The sequence below is a fragment of the Neophocaena asiaeorientalis genome, unplaced genomic scaffold (assembly GCF_003031525.2).
Source record: "Neophocaena asiaeorientalis asiaeorientalis breed wild unplaced genomic scaffold, Neophocaena_asiaeorientalis_V1.1 scaffold134, whole genome shotgun sequence".
NCBI classification, from domain to species: domain Eukaryota; kingdom Metazoa; phylum Chordata; class Mammalia; order Artiodactyla; family Phocoenidae; genus Neophocaena; species Neophocaena asiaeorientalis.
This window is the reverse complement of record NW_020185339.1, coordinates 5,037,867-5,058,592: the sequence shown is the minus strand read 5'-3', so window position 1 is coordinate 5,058,592 and position 20,726 is coordinate 5,037,867. Positions and strand designations below refer to the sequence as shown.

At 39.4% G+C, this 20,726-nt stretch overlaps 1 protein-coding gene across 2 annotated transcripts in view; it reads left to right on the top strand.

Moving 5' to 3' along the window:
* Positions 1-20,236, top strand: part of SYT1 (synaptotagmin 1) — a 534,924-nt gene extending 514,688 nt beyond the window's left edge. Inside the window, exons 9-10 of one of the 2 annotated variants that reach the window (XM_024736769.1) lie at positions 12,493-12,626; positions 17,201-20,236. In XM_024736769.1, coding sequence (XP_024592537.1) covers positions 12,493-12,626; positions 17,201-17,407 — 341 coding nt within the window. In that variant the 3' untranslated portion in view covers positions 17,408-20,236. The remainder of the gene's footprint in view (positions 1-12,492; positions 12,627-17,200) is intronic. The other variant, XM_024736770.1, reaches the window with a different exon arrangement.
* Positions 20,237-20,726: the final 490 nt, after the last annotated feature.

Below are 20,726 nucleotides of genomic sequence, written 5' to 3'. Positions count from 1 at the left end.
CATTTTGCGCTTATGTATTTGTCTCATCAAAGCACTCTGCCGCCATTAATGAGCTAAATCAGCCTTTGCTATTTTATAATGTCTCACTACAATGAGGTTGCTTTTCTCCGTGGCAGTCACTTGTGTCATGTTGTTTTCTTCTAGCAAACACTGAACTTAACTAATGTAAATTCATTTTTAAATTGTGGGCTCAGAGGAAAATTTTCCCGGAATATATTTTTAATGCTGCATCCTTACTATAACATTACAGGGAGCATTTTCAACTATAAAGACACATAAGTTCTCCAATGTAGTCTTCTCTAAGTACTTGTAAATTATTTATAAAGACCCCCGCAAGTAAATGTTGTAACTGCCAGTGATGGAAATGGAAATTGTCTGCTCTGTGAACCCTATTACTATTTATTTGTATACTGTTTAATGATTGGCTTACTGATGAAATACTCCGTCAGTGTACAAGAAAAAGCCGCAGTTGGCAAGGAAACTCTAAATCCTAAATCTGTCATGTTTTAACTCTGCTGTCTCTGCTACTGCTAGACCACTTTTTTTTTTTGTAATACTGATATGGCAGTTTAATTCAATGATAATTAGATTTATCTGTCTACTGTAAGATATACAAACATATACTTTTCTGCATTCCTCTAGGAAAAAAAGTAAGTTTCATGTCATGGACCACTTTTTACAAGCGCTTAATGGCTCATTCCTAGGAATTTGATCTCAAGTGGAAAGGAATGGCTCTCTGAAAATAAGTGCATGCACACTTTCAAGTTTAGACAGAGATGGAATCCTCAAGACCCTAGGTTGAGAAACTCTATAAACATTGATTGGTTGTCTCCCAACTTCTATTCCCAGCATTCTTGGTAAGGGCCTTCTAATTCCTGTTTGAGGAACTACCATATTCTTCTATTCTTAGCCTTGTACTTAGGCTAGAGTTGCACCTACACCCAACTCCAAAGGTAGGATTCCTGGCACTCCTGATTGGTTTGGGGATGGGCACATGACCCGGGACTAAGCCAGTCTTAGCTCATCACATCATCTTCAACACAGGGATTAATATAGGGTTGACATTTCATCTATGTTTGTCCAATCAGAGTGAACTTGGGACTTTTCCTGGGAATTCTATATAGATTCTCTTTCCTTTGGATGGTATAGTGTGATGATATGAGACTTGAAGCTGGTACAGTCATCTACATCCTTAAGAGAAAAGCCTAGGATATCTTGGGGAGGCCACCGTGTGGAATTTGCAGAGGACTCTGTAGAAAACAGTAAAGACACAGGCAAACCTGGGACCATGATATTGTTGACTCTGTATTAAATAGGGAGCAGACTGAACTGCTGTAACAAAGAGGCTCCGAAAGATACAACTGATGTTTGAAATTCTTTATCTCCCTCATGTCCATAGGTGGGTGGGTGGGCAAGATTGGTAGGCAGTTTGGGGCTGTGAGGTCATTTAGGAACCCAAGATCTTCCTACCTTGTTGTCCTGTTCCCCTGGAGTACTGACTTCATGTTGCAAGGTAAAAGCTGGTTCACTGCCCTCCCATATCATCCATGTTTCAGCTGCAAGAAAAAGAAATGAAAAGTGGAGGGCGTGAAGCTTATTTTAAGGTAGGATTTACCAATTTTAGCTCTATTGATATTTTGGAGGTGATGATTCTTTACTGTTAAGAGCTGTCCTATACATTGTAGGATGTTTAGCAGAATCCCTGGCCTCTACCCACTTAAGGCCCATATCACCTCCCCAAGTTATGACAGTCAAAAATCTCCCCAGACATTGCAAAATGTCTGGGGGATGAAACAGCCCCTCCATTGAGAGCCACTGTTTTAAAGATATGCTATGGAGTTCACACACAACACTTCCATTCACTTCCAATAGCCAAAGTTACTTATTTGGCCATACTGAGTTGTAAGAGAGTCTGGGAGAAATATTTCTAGCTGGATGAAATGGTGCCCAGGTAAAACTTAGGAGTTTCATTGCTAAAAAAAAAAAAAGGAGGGGAGAGAATTCCCTGGCAGTCCAGTGGTTAGGACTCCATGCTCCCACTGCCGAGGGCCCGGGTTCAATCCCTGGTGGGGGAACTAACATCCCTCAAGCTGCACCGCCCAGCCAAAAACAATAAATAAATTTTATACATCTTTTAAAAATAAAAAGAGGGGAGAAAAGGATTTTAGGGGACAATTAATCTTTGCCACACAGCCCTACTTCTGGACTTTTCCACCATATGTGGTGGACTGAAATGAGTTTTCAGTCACTTGAAATTTGGGACCTTACTTGATAAAACTGCTACTTTCCTCCTCCAACACGATAAGTTGAAATTTACTGAACATTATCCATGGGGTGGGCGGGGTGGGGGAGCGGGAAGGTGAAAGGAATGATACCTAAAGTTACTCAGAAGCTGGTTACTGGCTCAGAAGGGATTGAACAAAACAACTGAAATGAGGCTGTTTCATAACAAGTCTTTGGTTGAAATGGAAAGGCCATGGTTACAAGGGCCCACGGTCACTGTGGTAGTTAAGAAAGAAGACAGTATAATTATGCAAAATTGTCAAGATGAAAACTGCAGGCATCTTGCATTATTCGGCTTTGAACTGCTGCTTTCTAGTTCTCATTGTAAATACAAAAAGCCTTTAGTGGCCTCTTTATATCTCACACAAAAGGATCATTGCTTACAGCCAGCTGTTTTGCAATTCTATTTCTATGAAGTTAGCATAATTGGACATTAGAACTGCCTAAGGGAAGAAGGGGGTGACAATGTTCTTGGGTATTAAAGTAGAGTATGGAATAGTAATGGAAGGATCCCCCTTGTTACAAGGAGATAGTCTTCCCAGAGTTCATCCTGAAGCCAATAGTTCTGAATTCAAAACACATTTTCCCACAAGAATATTGTTTTTATGTTATTAGATAACCAGAGAAGTCCTCCAATACCAGAAAAGAAAGAGATGTATGCTTTGCAATAGTACAAAAGAAAATGCTGCAGGGCAGACAAAGGTTTGTCTGAAGGTTCTGACTGAGAAAATCATCAGTAAAATCTTCAGGGACGAGGTGACTTTTAAATCACATTTACAATGGGAAAAGAAAGCATCTCAGGCTAAAGGACAGGCAGTTCAAAGACGGGGCATTCAGTTCTCTGTGAGGACGAGTGAGTATCGACCAGGAGTGGAGCACAGGGTTTGTGGAAATGAGATGAGGAAGTTAGGATGGGCTGTGAATGCTATGGTAGAGTTTGGAGATTTTTTACGTTGGCAAGTCATTAAAGGTTTTTAATGAGGGAGCTGGTGTGATCAAATGTCATTTTAGCAATTATAGGAAGACTAGTTTGATGTTGATGGCATGGTAGCAAGAGAGATTGGATTTCTGATCTCGAGATGTGGCGACAAGTTAGAGAGAACCAACAAGTGTGACAAGGTGAAGGGAAGCTGGCAGGATGTGGTGACTCACTCTTCATGGGAGGTGGAAAGGGAGGAATCAAAGATGGCCCCAAATCAGGCTGGACTCATGACACAAGAACAGGCCGACAGTGGAGGTAATGAGCTCAGTAGGTTTCTGTCCCAAGGATAAAAGAGCCGAGGGAGTTATAGTTATGGCCTTATAGTACAGCGTGTGGGCTGCACTTACGTTTCTGCAAAGCTCACCCAACATGGTGTCCCTATAATTGAAGGAAAACAACTTACTGAATTTCATACTTAGTTCCAAAGTCTTCCTCCAAGGTTACTCTATGTCCTTTTTTGGGAATGTATCTCTACATGTTGAAACTGTGCCAGGGACACCAGTGTTGGTGAAAACATTACATTCCAGTGCCAGACTCTGTGGCCAGAAGCTGTTTAACTGAGGTGGCAGTAATATTGAAATCATAAGGTTGTACTGCAGGGTGTCTGAGAAAAGTAGTGTAGAGAAAAATCCTATTAAATGTGTGCTAAAATAATATCAAATGTGATTACACTTGAGAGTCTTGGGGCAGATGAAGGGAGAGGAGAAAATAAAGAAGTATCAGTAATGGTCAGAGAGAAAAAGAGGGGACCAAGGGGGAGTTTAGTGGGAAGAGAGCTATCTTAGTCTGGAGATACATAGATAGATAGACAGGTAGGGCTCTGCTATAACAGAATACCACAGACTGGGTGGCGTAAATAACAAACATTTATTTCTCTCAGTTCTGGAGGCTGAAAGTCAGAGATCAGGGTAACAGCATGGTTGGGTTATTAGGGAAGGCTCTCTTCCTCGTTTACAACTCTCCTCATTGTATCTTCACATGGCAGAGAGAAAGATCATCTCTCTTATGTCTCTTCTTATAAGACTCCACCCTCTTTTGATTGCCATACCCAACCTCCCCATTTCCATCCCTTCCATAGACAAAGCCATCAAATCAACCAAGCCTTTGTACAGCAAGGTGGAAGGTGGAGAAGTCTGGAAAAGCAAGAAAATAGGGGCATATATGTGTCATCACTCTCCTTACTCCCTGACCAAAAGAGGATGGCGGATTCAGTGCATCCAGGGCAGATCAGATGGAGATGAGTGGGATGGGATGCAATGCCTAAAGGACTATGTGTAGGTGGTAGCTAGAGCTAAATATTGGAGCATCAGGGCCAGATCAGACTACTAGGAATTGGTTGTGGGAAGAAATCCTTCAGAAAGAAAACTCCTACCACTTAATGTGAAAAATATATGTGAGGGCTTCCCTGGTGGCGCAGTGGTTGAGAGTCCGCCTGCCGATGCAGGGGACACAGGTTCGTGCCCCGGTCCGGGAAGATCCCGCATGCCGCGGAGCGGCTGGGCCCGTGAGACATGGCTGCTGAGACTTGCGCGTCCGGAGCCTGTGCTCCGCAACGGGAGAGGCCACAGCAGTGAGAGGCCCACGTACCGCAAAAATAAATAAATAAAAAATATATATATATGTGTGTATGTGTGTGTGTATGTGTGTGTGTGTGTGTGTGTGTGTGTGTGTGTGTGAGAGAGGTCTTCCACTCAAAATTAATGCCTGAATAGGGACCAAATGAAAGAAAAAGATTGGCACCAGACCATAGTCTGTCCACCCCACGAATTATATTCAGAAGAGGCGGCCCAACTGGCAGAAAATGGCCCTTTCACCTTCAGAATTGCTCATAAGCTGGAGTTGACCAAGCAATCACCTAACCAGTCAAAGGCAGTCTACATCCTCATCCCTGAATATGGCCACTGAGACCAAAGTATTCATTTGGCTGCCAACCTAGGATCCTCTGCACTCCTTTCACATGGCAAAGTCAGTGCTCCCTAGCCTCCACTGCCCAGGAGGTGAGGTGTAAAAAGTGACTTAGCAAATCATCTCACTGTAGCTTTAACACAATGATTTCCTATCCCTCGCTCTGGATTGGAAAGAGTGGAAAAAAAGAAAGGAGGAGTTCTAAGGCTAGGTGGAAGCAGAAGGAAGAAACCAGACTATAAATTTTTTTCACGATAGAAAGGAATTAACAGAAAAAGGGAGGAGGTATAGATACTACCTCCCTCCAGCAACCGATAGGCATTACTATATTCCCAACAACGACAATAAATCTCAAAGCTGAGGGCCTCCTTTTCTGTTTCCTCATTTTGAGCAGCATCAGGAAAGTAGATACTACATACATAATATCCAAGTATATCCACATTAGCTGGCCTCAGTATCTGGAAAGAAATCTCCATAAATCATAGTTTTGACTCACACTACCCTAGAGCCTCAGTAATAAGAGTCCACTTAGAACTCTCCAGATTAACTTTTCAGCTCTGTGTAATCTGATGTCTTGACTTCAGGAACAAGAGGAAACTATACAGGATGCTGAGTTAGTTTCCCACCTCACACCTCAAGACCACTTATACAGGTAGAAATGAAAGAAACCCTTCCCTTCTCTTTCATACCATACATGATGAAATTCTTCATTAATGAACCAGTTGCTTAGCATGGGTTTGCTTCTTTCCAGAAGTAAATCTGACATTTGGGGCAATTTGGCTTATTCCTGCAGCCAATGGAATGACTTCCTCCCATTTGCTAATGGTGGGCACCAGTTCTGCAACGTGAGTTGGGGGAGAGTCTGACACGTAGATGCTGACTTAGATCTCAGCCCTTTCATGACACAATAATAAACATTGATCATTAATAACAATATGTTCCGGGCACATTTTGAAGCACCTTCCCCGTAGAAACTCAAGTTAATCTTCGCAACTCTCTGAGCAAGATGTTATCATTCTCACCACTTTAAGGTGAAGGAACTGTGGCACACAGAGCTTAAATAACTTGCCCAAACCACACAGCTAGCAGTACAGCTGAGGTTCAAGTTAATCTGGCTCCAGAGTCTATACTTATAAACACTATACTAAATTATTTCTTCAACGTATCACAAAGAGCAGTAGGTTCAGAGTCATAGGACCTTGGTTTGAGTTCTTGGGAAAAAAAATTAGCCTTTCCAAGCCCCAGTTCCCTCACTGGAATTGTTGTAACGATTAAAGGAGATGATATAATTTACATATATATATATATATATATATATATATACCTAACACATATGTATATGATCTTAAAGTACTCTACAAACATAAAGGAACATTATTATATTAAACCTTGTAATGGATCTGACTGTAAAAATTATTCTCAGCTAAGGTTTCATCCATTTTGACTAATCTTACCACGGATCCTGAAACATCTGTACGTAACTCTTATCTTCTGATTGCACGCTCTGTGTCAACTTTTTTGAATTAAAAAATACTTTTTTGAAGGATTTTGTTTTGAGGAACAATGTAATAATTTTTAGAAGATTGGGAAAAAATACCAATTTTTTCCCAAAAGATTGTTTTTCTAGACCTATTTAAACTTGACTTTCATCATCAAACCTTGCTAGATAAATAGAATCATCTCTTCAGCTTTGGTTGTTGTATTAGTTTTTTGCTGCTGCCATGCTAAACAATCAACAACTTAATTTTTAAAACAATACATGTTTATTATCTTATAATTCTATAGAAGTCTTACACAGGTGTCACTGGGCTAAAATCAAGGTGTCGGAAGGGTCGCGTTCCTTCCTGGAGGATCCAGGCGAGAATCCATTGCCTTTTCCAACTTTTAGAGGCCAACTGCATTCTGTGGCAGTGTAGCCATCTTAAAAGCCAGTAGTGTAGCTTGTCTCTTACCCTTCTTCTATTGTCACATCTCTTTCTGACCACAGTCAGGAAAGGTTCTCTGTTTTTAAGGACCCATGTGATTAGATTTTGCCCTCTTAGGTTATCCCCTCATCTCAAGATCCTTAACCTTAATTACATTTGCGAAGTCCCTTTTGCTATATAAGGTAACATATTCACAAATTCCGAGGGTTAAGATGTGGACATCTTTTGAGAGAGCTGTTTTTCTGCCTCCCATAATTGTGAACGTTAGGGACAAAAAAAAAATGTTGTCTATTAAAGAGGCTTGTCAGCATATAAAATTTGAGGGTGACTTCATTACAGTGTCCTAAAATACCACCAAGTCATAACAGCTATTATGACAGAAAGGAGATGAAGTTCAGTTAGGCTGACTTCAGACAAAAAGAGAGCCGACAAATGGTGAGTGAAGGTAGCAGTGCCACAGTGACAACAAAACCAAATGATAGACCTAAAAATCATCCAAAATGAGGCAATGAATCTGCACTCTTTGTACCTGTAGCTTATTATTGGGAATAAAGAACCTTCTTTCTGGTGCCAGTCCATCATTTTCCAGAATTGAAAAGTTACACTCATATACTATTAGAGACTAGATGGACATCGGAAAAGAGCCCTTCCTTTCTACCACAGTTTGAAAAACAAAAAGACGCTAACCTTTTTTAAGATAAATTAAACAAATAAAAGAAGCAAACTGTCCCAAGTCTTGCACCTGTTTCAGTGGCAACAGGGATTATCTAAATGGTGTTGAAGAAGGGTTGTCAGTATTTAGATGATGAAAGGTTCCATGAGTGCTTGTTTTGGGGACAGAATAAAGCAGTGCAGCCAAAGAGGTACGGAGTCCCTGAGGACAGTAGCCCAACTTTGTAGCTTGCATATTTCCCCATGCTATTTACATGTTTACAAAAACCTAACAGATGTTTGAATGCCATGCATGGTGTCCAGCAGTTGTACTCAGGAAAAGCAACAACATTAGGGAGTCTCATTACAGCCTATTTATCATTTCCATAAAATTATGTCTTATTATGCAATGATCAGGATTTCTAAGCCACTAAGAAACTCTGAATTGACAAGGATTTGCTTTGCGGAACAGCCCCTAAAACAGAACAAATTTAATTATACAGGGTCTTACTCTGCAGGAGAGGCGATCCTTACTATAAAAAACATGTGTGTACTTAAAGCATGATGGGTATCTCATAGTTAGGTGGGTATGTTTCCATTTAGAAGACTCAGCCATAGTTAGGGAGACAGGAGCCAGGTCTAGATCCCCAAAGAAGTTACTAATGAACTAATCAAGGGATTAGGGCCATCTCCAAAGGGACCAGAATTCAGCGCAAGACTCAACCAGAGGACACTTAGGAAATCAAGCCAGTCAAAGAGTAGATGAAAATGGAGAAGACTGGAGAAAATGGAGACACAGTGTAAGACTCTGGATGGCTGAACCAAGAAGATGCTCAGATGTGACTACCTTGGGTACATAACCTATCAGGCTTAGACAGTCAAGACTTATCCAGGCACAAAAGTTGAAAAAGAGTAAGACACCTGACAACCTGTGGAGTGGGAGAAAATATTTGCAAACCATATATTGGATAAGGGGTTAATATCCAAAATATATAAGAAACTCATATATCTCAACAGCAAAAAATAAAAATTTAAAAATCCATTAAAAATGGGCAGAAGTTATGAATGATATTTTTTCAGAGAAGATACATAAATGGCCAACAGGTACATGAAAAGATGTTCCAATATCACTAATAATCAGGGAAATACAAATCAAAGCCATAATGAGATATCACCTCAAACCTACTAGAATGGCTATTATCAACAAGACAAGAGATAACAAGTGCTTGCAAGATGTGGAGAACAGGGTACCCTCGTGCACTGTTGGTGGGAACATAAATTGGTGCAGCCAGTATGGAAAACAGTATGGAGGTTCCTCAAAAAAATTAAAAGTAGAGATACCATATAATCCAGCAGTTCCACTCCTGGGTATGCATCAGAAGTAAATGAAATCACTATCTCAAAAAGATATCTGCATTCCCATGTGTCCGTTGCAGCATTATTCACAATTGGCAAGACATGGAAACAACCTAAGTGTTCATCAACAGATAAATGGATAATGGAAGTGTGGTATATATAAAATAGATTATTATTCAGCCACCAAAAAAGAAGGAAATCTGCCATTTTTGACATCATGGATGGACCTTGAGGGTGTTATACTAAGTGAAATAAGTCAGACAGAGAAAGACAAATACTGCATTATCTCTCTTATATGTGGACGTAGAATCTATCCAAACTCATAGAAAAAGAGCGTAGAATAGTGGTTGCCAGGGGCTGAGGAGTGAGGGAAATGAGGAGACATTGATCAAGGGACACAAACTTCTAGTTATAAGATGAATAAGCTCTGGGGATCTAATGTACAGCATGGTGACAATGCTGTGTTGTATACTTGAAAGTTGCTAAGAGAGTAGAGCTTAAATGTTCTCACTGTACACACAAAAATACTATAATTATGTGAGGTGATCAATGTGTTAACTAACCTTGTGGTGGTCATTACTTCACATATATATGTATATCAAATCATCACACTGTACATCTTAAATTTACACAATGTTACATGTCAATTACATCTCAATAAATATGGGGAGGAAAAGGAAAGAATAAGCTCTAAGTTACTGTCAGTCTTGGTTATGATTAAGACGGGAATTAAGACCAATTTTGCTTTGGTACCTGTATCAGGATGGATCTGCAAAAGCAAAGACTAACTCTGCCCATTCATAGCAGCCCCATACCTGCTCCTTTTCCAGCCCCCTGTCCCCTCTTGTAAGTATCATGAAATTATAGAATATCTCCGAATCATGGTCAGAAGTGGCAGATTCTGCTTTTGAAAGTGGGAGGCCAGCAGTGTTACCTCTCTGACCTCACTGCCTACCTCTCCCCACCTTGCCTTCTTGTTCCATAGACACACAGAAGGACAAGCACCTTAGGGCTTTGCATGTGCTGCTCCTTCTGACTGGTTCAAGCTTCCACCACATCTACCAATGACTCACTCCTTCCTGTAATTCGGTTTTTAGCTCAAACCTGGCCTCCTCAGTGAGAACCTTGTTGATCAGTTTTTCTAAATTACCTTGTTCTCCCCCAGGCATTGATCACATCACATCAGAGTTCATGTTGAAATCTGAAATTATCTTGTTGGGTTTTTAATTTGCTTGCTCACATGGCAGATGCACAAGGAAATTTCTTGTCATATACTGTGTTAAATGAATAAACAGTCACCGTGCTTCTCTTGCAAAACCCTGTGCCTTAGTTAAGTTGATGAAGTTTCAACACATGAACACAGGAGCCATAAACATTGATTTGTGAGTATTTAGTATTTGGGTATTTGTCAGTGCCAAGGAGCAACTGGAGACTTGACCATCTTTGTAAAAGTGCAAGGGGCAGGGATGGAGGACCCAGAGAGCTTCATAAGCAGACAAGGTCTCTGAACCAAAAATCAGAGTTGCCTGTGAACAGCAAGATGGATTATCAGTAAAAAGGGCCTTTTTTCCCCTTCATTTGCAATTATTTACAGTGCATTTTTTTAACTGATCAACTATGTAGTTGATAGGCTTGGTTTCTCATCACTTGGTCTGGCTTTTAAAGATATTCTTCATTTTGATGAAAATCTTCATTACGAGCCCCTTGACTGGATGTAACATTAAAAACAAAAACCCCAAACAACACATATTCAAGTAATGTGGGCTTTGGGGCAGTGGGAAGAAGACAGGACTAAGAATAAGGAGACCCAGATTATGAGGCCAGCCCTAAACAAGTTCCTCTGATTCAGTCAACAAAAATTGTGTACTGCCAGGTACTGTTTAGTAAATTCAGTTAGTGAATATGACAGACAAAGTTTCTGTCCTTCAGGAGTTATGTTCTACTAGGGGATAGGAAGAGGGAGATAAAAACCGCCTTTGCTGGTCTGCAGTTTTATCTTCTAAAAGTACAATATGTGGGCATTAAACTAGATTATCTGTAAAGTTTCTCCCAGCTCTACACATTCTGAAAGAAAGGAAAGTAATTTTGGAAGGCTTGGCAGTGGTTATTTTAGGGGAGTAAAATCATGGATGATTTTAAATTTCTTCCTCTTTTTGTTTATCATTGCTTCCTGATATTTTTTCTATAATAAACATGTATTACATATCCGATGGAAAAATGTTGAAGAAAACAGTAGATTTTACTATCAAACCTGGGTACTGGTTCTTAATAACCTGAAGGGAGGTCATTGATCTGTTAGTAATGAGAATCGTCTTTCCCCTCCAGTGACTTACTTATTACTTTACCTAATGAGGCTTTGAGGAAACTGCTAAGGGAATCTTTCTGCTCCTTTTCTCATTACCTCTGTGTGTGCTACCAGCTTATTCTCTTTTCCCTGAATCCTTGAAGCTCTTCTCTACCTAGAAATGTTCTGGCACAGATCCTGGTTATCTCTCTTTCTCTCTGTCTCATACACACACACACACACACACACACACATGCACACACACATTCACACACACACACACACACACACTCAGACATGTGGCCTCTTGTCACCCTTCAATATGCACATCTTACTTTAAATGTTACCTCTGCAGAAAGGCCTTACCTGAGTGATCTAAGTATAAGAATTCCATTCTTCCCTTAGACTCACCATACCTCTGGGTGTCTCTATCATACATCTCTCTGCCCTTTCCTTCCAGAGCACTCTTCTCAACTTAGAATTTCATATGTATTTCTTTTCTTTACAAGCTTATTGTCTATTTCCCCCACAAGTCTGAAGTTCCATCCTGAAAACAGGGATGGTCTGATTTGTTCACGGCTATACTCCTAGGGCTTAACTAATATTGTTTGAGCAAATGAATAAATGAAAGAATGAAATGCCTCCTTTGTCCTCTCTCTGTCAAGAGTTTTAATTCCCATGCAGTGGTATCCTGAAGCCAGTTCTTTGCCAGATCACAAGAGCCAATTGTTAAATTTTCAGGAATTTAGTGAGCCAATTGTTAAACTGTTAGCTTGAAATCAGCCATGCTGAGAGTATTTATACCATGGACATTAGCAAATGCTACAGGTCAAGACTTTTTTTTCCCAAAAAGCTGGTTTACCAGCACACCAATCCTCTCATTTCATAAATCCAACCATAAATATTGAGATATCATGGCAAAAAAACATGGCCCATAGGTTACATAAAATCTTTCAATAAAAAAACGCTTGAAATTTAAAAAAAAATACTAACTACATGCTACACAATTATTTTCCTGTCAGGAATACTTGGACTTTTTATAAGCTAAGTTATAATATAAAAATATGTGTCTCTGATTTCCTAAAGGTTTTGTTTCTGTTTTTCAGACCCTTATGTGAAGATTCATTTGATGCAGAATGGCAAGAGGCTGAAGAAGAAAAAGACAACGATTAAAAAGAACACCCTTAACCCCTACTACAATGAGTCATTCAGCTTTGAAGTACCCTTCGAGCAAATCCAGGTAATGTCAAACGTATTTTTTCTTCCCATTCAATTTCATTTCTTCAGATCACATAAATTAAACACACAGATCTTGTGAATTATCAGTGCATATGCCTCCATTAGAACTGCTATTCTCATTCCATGCACATTTAATGCTCAAAGTACATCAAGAGGGAAATGATAAAATATACAGCACAGTATGTGCTGATTCATCAGCCAAAAACAGCTGTCATTCTGTTGAGCAGAAATAAAGTAGGAAAAAGGACATCGACAGAACCGCTCTCCTAATTCAAAAAGTACATCCACAAAGGTTAAAAGGTCGAGAGAAAATAAGCTTTCACTCTTCACTCCCAGGCCACAATATGTAATTCTCATTATCACCTCTTTGTAGCAAAAAAAAAAAAAAAATGTAGTGATAAAGGAAATATTTTGGTTGATGCTAAATATGCAGCATCTTTAATCTTTCACTATTAAAAAATAATTAACAGTAGAAAAATTAGGCTAAGTTGTATTTTTCATTGTTTAAATTCAGCTTCCTGTTTCTGAGTTGGAATGGATGGTTATTTTTGTAAAGACAGAACCTTAATTTGCTAGATAATATTTGTTATGATAGGAATTATCCTATTAAAAGACCTTGTGGTTAACATGTTCAAAATAGGATGCTACATGTAGACACAGTGATAGCATATGATCTTATTATTTAGTCATTCTTAAATATTTTTAGGTTTTCTTACGTCATATTCATAGTTAGGCTCTTGGATCCAAAGTTCGCATCCATTAATTATAGGCTATTCTTGCTAATCTTTCTTCTTTTTTAAAATATTTACTTATTTATTTACGGCTGTGTTGGGTCTTCGTTGCTGTGCGTGGGCTTTCTCCAGTTGCCGAGAGCGGGGGCTACTCTTCCTTGCAGTGCTCGGGCTTCTCATTGCAGTGGCTTCTCTTTTTGCGGAGCACGGGCTTCAGTAGTTGTGGCTCGCAGACTTAGTTGCCCCGCGGCATGTGGGAACTTCCCAAACCAGGGCTCGAAACCGTGTCCCCTGCATTGGCAGGCGGATTTCCATTGGCAGGCAGATTCCCAACCACTGCGCTACCAGGGAAGCCCTATTCTTGCTAATCTTTAATGGGTATCAGAGAGTCAAATTTCTTAAAGCAACACTATTTTTACACTTTATAAAAAAATTGATGTGGGTCTATCTTTTCAGTCCTATAGAAGTTTGCTCATAACTTGAAGGAGAGATGAAGGGTAGGCATCAAAACTACAGCATGGAACCTTCTAATGGTCCAGAATAACAAAATGCAGCAAATATTCTTCATTTGCATATTTTTATTTTTAACCTAGTCTTAAAATACAGTACCTTAGGAATGAATCACACCTTTATTCCATGAAGAAAGCTAATATAATAGCTGCATTTATTGTATATTTATTTCGTACCTAGGCCCAAGGTAAGCACTTTACCTGCAAAATCTCATTGAATCCTTACAATAACCTTATAAGCAAGGTACCATTATTACCCCAATTTTATATACATATAAGGGAACTGAGGCTTAGAATTGTCTCATATATAAAATAGGAATAATAACAGAATCCATGTCAAAGTGAGACCATGCATGTAAAAGCATTTGGAACGGTGCTAAGCACATACAAACGCTCAGTAAATGGTTCCCATCATTCTTACTCACAATGCTATTGTTGTCTTTTATTCAAATTAACATTTTATGTATTAGAAAATGGATCTAACAATAAGATTAAAACAATATGTAAATCAGCACTTTCCAATAGAACTCTGCAAGGATGGAAATTCATCGGTATTGTCCAATAGGGCAGCCACCAGCCATAGGTAGGTCATGAGCACCTCAGCCACTAATATAAACAAGGAACTTTAATTTTAATTTATTTAAATTTAAACAGCTACATGTGGCTAGTAGCTACTGTATAATATAAGGCAGTTTTTAAAATCATCAGTAATCCTGCCATCCTCACATTAGTTCATGGTTTTTATATAACCTTTCTTATATACATTTTCACATGGCAGCCGATTGTACATACTTATTTACTTTCAATAGCTGTTATATAAGTAAATGACATTGCAGAAGACACTGATTCCCTGTCCCCAGTCACTTGTTTACTAGCCTGAACCAGTGAGCTCACTGCTTTGGACCCACTGACAACTTAAGACATCCAATTTCTCCAACAATTTATTTTGCAATATTTATTCAGTGAACTCTTTTTTGAGTTCTGAGACATTATTCCTATGGAAACTAACACCTCCTGGCATTTTGTGTTTTAATTCCACAAAACAATATGAGGCAGGACATTGAGATGAAAAATCCTATTGTATATCTTCTCCTTTGAGCTACAATTCTATACCTTTAAAAAAAAAATACATGTCCCTTTTCAACTATAAATTCCAGCAAATGCAAATATATTGAAAATGAAGCACATTAAAAACAAGATGTATGCTGGGTTTCTGGGGCAGCCTTTCAGAGAAGATAACATTTTGTCAGGACAGAGAGAACCTCAGCCCAATACAGAGTCCATGAGGCATGGAAATAATGAGTATGCCTTTGACTGCATCCCTTCTTCACCGCTCGTAAAGTCAATTTGTTCTTTTCTTTCTTCTTTTCCCCAATAGGCTGCTATCCTAGTCTTTGCATTTCCCTAGAGAAAATAATTGAGCATTTAACATGCTATAATAGGGGCTTAGGTTTTTTTGCGGGGGGGCTTAGGTTTTATTTACCCTGAGGTTATACGATTGTCTGTATTTCTATGTCTCTATCCATATGAAATACATTGAGAGAAGCAAAATATGCTGATTTCCAAAAGCATATGAAAAGGTTGCAAACCACCCCCCACCAAAAAATGTATAGACTACATATGCAGCTGAAAAAATTAACCCAAGGCCCTTATAAGGATATTTTGTCTTGATTGCTACTAATCAATACATTCCTAGGTGAAAGAATCAAAATTCACTCTAACTATTCACTCCAACCTCCAAAATCCTTGTTACTTTTGTGCGTGACGAGCCTACTGTCCCTGTCCCTCATTCCTTGCAATATGACTGCATCCAGATGAATTCGCTTGGGAAAGGTGCTCAGAACCAAGGTGATTCTGTTCTTGGCTTCGAATGCCATCCAGTGAATAGGTAATTCCCTTGATAATGGAATCAATCCAAGGCTGCACAAGGGAAGATGGAAATTTGTTTCCTTTACTGCCCATGTGTTGCATTTGACATTCTAAATTCCACTTTCAGAAGTGATCATTTTCTCTGATCTGAAGCTGTATGTTGGTGACCTCTCTCAGCACATTCGTCCAATAATGCAGTCCTCAGAGTACAAAGCCCAGTAAAGGGCCACAACTGAGCAGGATCTTCATCTGGCCCTGGCTTCCATCATTACGTTTTCTGCTTCTTTTGCCTCTGGCCACCAAATGCTACACATTCTACTTTATTCTAAATTTTCCCTTTATCTTTTCCCTTGGTTTCTAGATTGGAGCCATTGCCTATTTTGACTAAGCCAATTCATTACTTAGGAAGAACTAAAACATACTTTTAAAAAGTGTTTCTTTCGTGTCAAAATGGTATGGGTTTGCTTTCACCAGTTAAAAATAGTAAGGCATTAAATAAACCCTCACAACCTAATGGAATCACTGGAGTAAATCTTGTGTGGCCTAAAGGGTTATTCCAGTTGATGTCAATGCTGGATACACAGTTACTTAATAAATGCTTATTGAGAGAATATATGAATGAGAAAAATTATCTTTAGTTAATTACTACTTTTTTAAGACTTTCACTCTGTTGTCACACTTTAAACTCACAATAATCATGTGATTAGCTGAAATTCTATATTAGTTTTATGTAAAACTATGCTAGCTCTTCCCACCTGAAATAGGATTGCAGTACATGGTTGCCTTGAAAATTGTAACCAAAAAACCAAAAATGATCTGAGTACTAATGCCAGAAATTTTGCTGATGAAACAATGGAAACAACTGGATTTAAAGGTGAATACAGGGGACTTCCCTGGTGGTCCAGTGGTTAAGACTTTGCCTTCCAATGCAGGAGGTGCGGGTTCGATCCCTGGTCGGGGAGCTACAATCCCACATGCCTTGCGGCCAAAAAAAACCAAAACAGAAGGAATACTGTAACAAATTCAATAAAGACTTAAAAAAAAAAAATGAATACAAGTTGACATGGGCAGCCGGGCATGGTATTTTATAACATGGACTCCCGAAACCAAACCACTCATTTCTTACATGACTTCAGGCACGTGATTTAACTTCTCTGAGCTTCAGCATCTTCTATCATGTCAATGTTAACAGGATCTATTGTAACTGAGTAGTTCACATGAAAGACTTAGAATTGTGCCAAAATTAACATTTACTGAGTATTTTGAAGATGCCGAAGGAGATGACGATGATGTAATAATGGCAGGGACTGGACTCGGGTTTTCATGTTCAGGTCATTTTCCTCCTTGTCCTGGTGTTTGGAGATTGGGTCTTCTTATTTCCAACTGCTTTGATCGCAAGGAAGCTTGGTAGTAGGGCTTTATCTCTAGAGCCGGATGATTAATGTTTATTTTGTGTCCTCTTTCAGAAAGTGCAAGTGGTGGTAACTGTTTTGGACTATGACAAGATTGGCAAGAACGATGCCATCGGCAAAGTCTTTGTGGGCTACAATAGCACCGGGGCGGAGCTGCGACATTGGTCAGATATGCTGGCCAACCCCAGGCGACCCATTGCCCAATGGCACACCCTACAGGTAGAGGAGGAAGTTGACGCCATGCTGGCCGTCAAGAAGTAAAGGGAAGAAGAAGCCTTTCTGCATTTGCCCACGTAGTGCTCTTTAGCCAGTATCTGTAAATACCTCAGTAATATGGGTCCTTTCATTTTTCCAGCCATGCATTCCTAACACAATTCAGTGGTACTTCAAATCCTGTTTTAATTTGCACAGATTTAAACGTAGAGAGCCCCTAAGCCCTTCGTCATACCACTGCTCTCCAAATCTACTCTTCTTTTAAGCAATATGATGTGTAGATAGAGCATGACTGAAATTATTTATTGTATCACACCGTTGTATATACCAGTATGCTAAAGATTTATTTCTAGTTTGTGTATTTGTATGTTGTAAGCGTTTCCTAATCTGTGTATATCTAGATGTTTTTAATAAGATGTTCTATTTTAAACTATGTAAATTGACTGAGACATAGGAGAGCTGATAATATATTATATGGTAAATATAGTATTGTCTGCATTCCAGCAAAAATATCAACTTGTAAGGCACTAGTACAGTGAAACTGACATCTTAAAGGACAACTTAAACCTGAGCTTTCTGTTGAATCATATGAGCACCAAGATACGCTGACACCACATATTTGGTGGATGAATCCAATTTTGTAGAATTTCTTCACAGGCAAATTAGCATGATCTGAGCAGCATCCAGCCTGACCTCCAGGAAGTAGAGCCACAAACCAGAACAGCATCTGTCTGTACGTATCTACAGAGCTCAAGTCATGCTTCACTCTTACATTCGAGGAAGCAACTGAACAGGGGTCAATGATTTCACGTTACTGCATATAGAGTAATGACACGATGGTGTTCTGTGTGTGTGTGTGTGTGTGTGTGTACGCGTGCATTTGTTTGGGGATGGGGTGGGTGGGAATAAAGCTGAGGGGAGAAGAAGTCAGCATTTCTGAAATACTGCCTGACTATTTAAAAAGAAAAAAGTAGCTCTCCGTTAACACCTTTATACAAAATGTGCATCCTGTGAATTCTGTTCCAGATTTCACACCTACTATAACTTCAAAAGGTTTGCACATCAGACTTTGTAACAAAATATTTTATTATACAAAACCAGATTAGAAGGAATGCAGAATATTTTTAACACAGCAATCTGTGCTTACGACACAAAATTACTTTGTGGTAAGCAGACAGTATTGTAATCCCATCAAAAGAGGAAAAAATAAAACAATTAGCCATAGTTCTGAATGCACTTCCATTAAGCCAAAACAGACAGCTAGTGATCTTTTTATATGCTCTTTTTACGTAAATAAGTTTTAATTTGTCCTTTAAAAAAAGGTGAAACAAAACCAAGAACAAGTTCTAGAAACTGAAGCAACCTCTTATGTATACTAGATGCTTGATTTAGGAGGAGTTTTTAAATGTTTTCAGTGTTATTATGTAGTAATTGGCACTATTACAAAGCTACTAGTCATTCCATAAGAGTCTAAAAGGACTGCTCTGTGTAACACTGTGACTGCCCTGTGTGCTTAGACACGTAATGTAGTTTCCTCAGTGGATAGCACTCAATCTATTCCGTAGTGATATTGTAACAATACTGCCATTCCCTCCTACTGCACTGCCCAAGGTGTGTGTAGCACAAACCGTTCTCATTACAAAGGACCAATTCAGCACTGAAAAGCTATGCATAGGACAAGAAAGATACAAAGCATGGGGTGGAACACACAGCATTTCGTCAAGCACTGTGCAATATTCCATATTTTTCCCCACTATGTTAGACCACCGCTTTGCCGAAAGGCAGCCCGTGATCTCACACTGCATGTAGCCTTTTCTCCCACTCACCTCTGTGACCCTTTTCACTCGCAGGCCACAGAGAGTAGTGATGCTCTGAAGTGAAAGTTTTGTCTCCAAAAATACCAAAACAAAATGAAGGAAAACTAAGCATTAGCCTCACGTTCAGACTTTCAGATATCGCACCATGGCTTTTACGACTGCAAAGAGAATTCAAAAAGGGCTGATGGGAAGCTTCAAACATGGGGTTGGCTGTTTCCTGATAAAACTACAATTCCTGTCTTGTTCTCTCCTCATCAAAGAAGAGGCAAGCCCTTTGGCCTTTCAGCCCAGTCGTAGCAAACTCCTTAGAACTGGGATAGACCTAGAGGACAAAGGGAGAATAACATCTCCCTCTTCCATGGATGGTCCATACTTTTTTCAAAAGGTAGATAATAGAAAATGCACAAGTCACGATGTGAGATTAAATACCAGTTTGAACAGAAGATTCAAATGAGACTCCTTCCAACTTAAAAGATCAGACCCTACCAAAGAGAGGGAGTTGATTGACTTTTTAAAAAAATTCCTTGAATACCAGAAACTGACATTTGATTTCACCATATTTCAGTTTTAAGTTGTTCGCGTTGAAACAAACATTTTGAAACAAGCAGGTTCGAGCTGCCGAATACACATCATTTCTTGCATTAAAGCACGATTAATGCATTCTCTTGCAACACTGCCAGACATGGGATATTGTCACGATAGAATTAGTTGGTACTACGCCACCTGTCACAAGTCAGTGACCGAACCTGCTTTAAGACCAAGATTCATCTTCCAATAAGCCACATGTACCTTTCTGACAAAGCTGTGTAAAGTATTAGAATCTGATGCTCTAGAAAGATCCTAGTTGCCTTTGTGTATATTTACTGCCTGCTTGAGTGCTTCTCTGTGTGGGTATTCTCTGTATCTTGTAGAAATGTTGGGGTGTTTTCTTCTGCCATATGGCTCGTGGCCCGCGAGTCAACTCCTTAGCTGTATTTTACCTTCATTTTTGATGAGGTAGTTGAAATTTTGTTTCATTTCGTGTAGTGAATTCCACAGGAGTTTTCTGATTGTTGTTAAAAATGACTTACCATATTACACAGATATTCAATAAAAATGTTTTATTTCCTGTTGATGTTGCTGCCTTTCAACCCTTTTTCTTACCTGACTCTGGTGGGGAGTCCATGGCCTATTGACTTTGGAGCCTGCTGGAAGCAGGGGCAACTAAACAAAAGCTTGCACTGAATGCCAACCTCTGAGTCATGTCTATGAAGACAGAATGGCTGGAGGGAAAACAATGCCCAGAGAGCATTTGGCCATTCCTGCCCAGTGTTCCTGGGCATGTCTTTCTCAACATGTGTCTCTCTGTTCCTGTTTATGATGAGTTCACCAGGCACACTTACAGGCTTCCTGCTTTGCCCAAAATGTGTCCTCCAGGATTTTCATACTCTAGAGTCTGAGTCCCATAAGCCTCTCCAGAATGGAATTAAAAATAAGATATTTTAAAGCCAGTCTTCAAAGGAGAGCATGACACATTAACTTCCCTGCCTACCACAATTACTAGGTAAAAC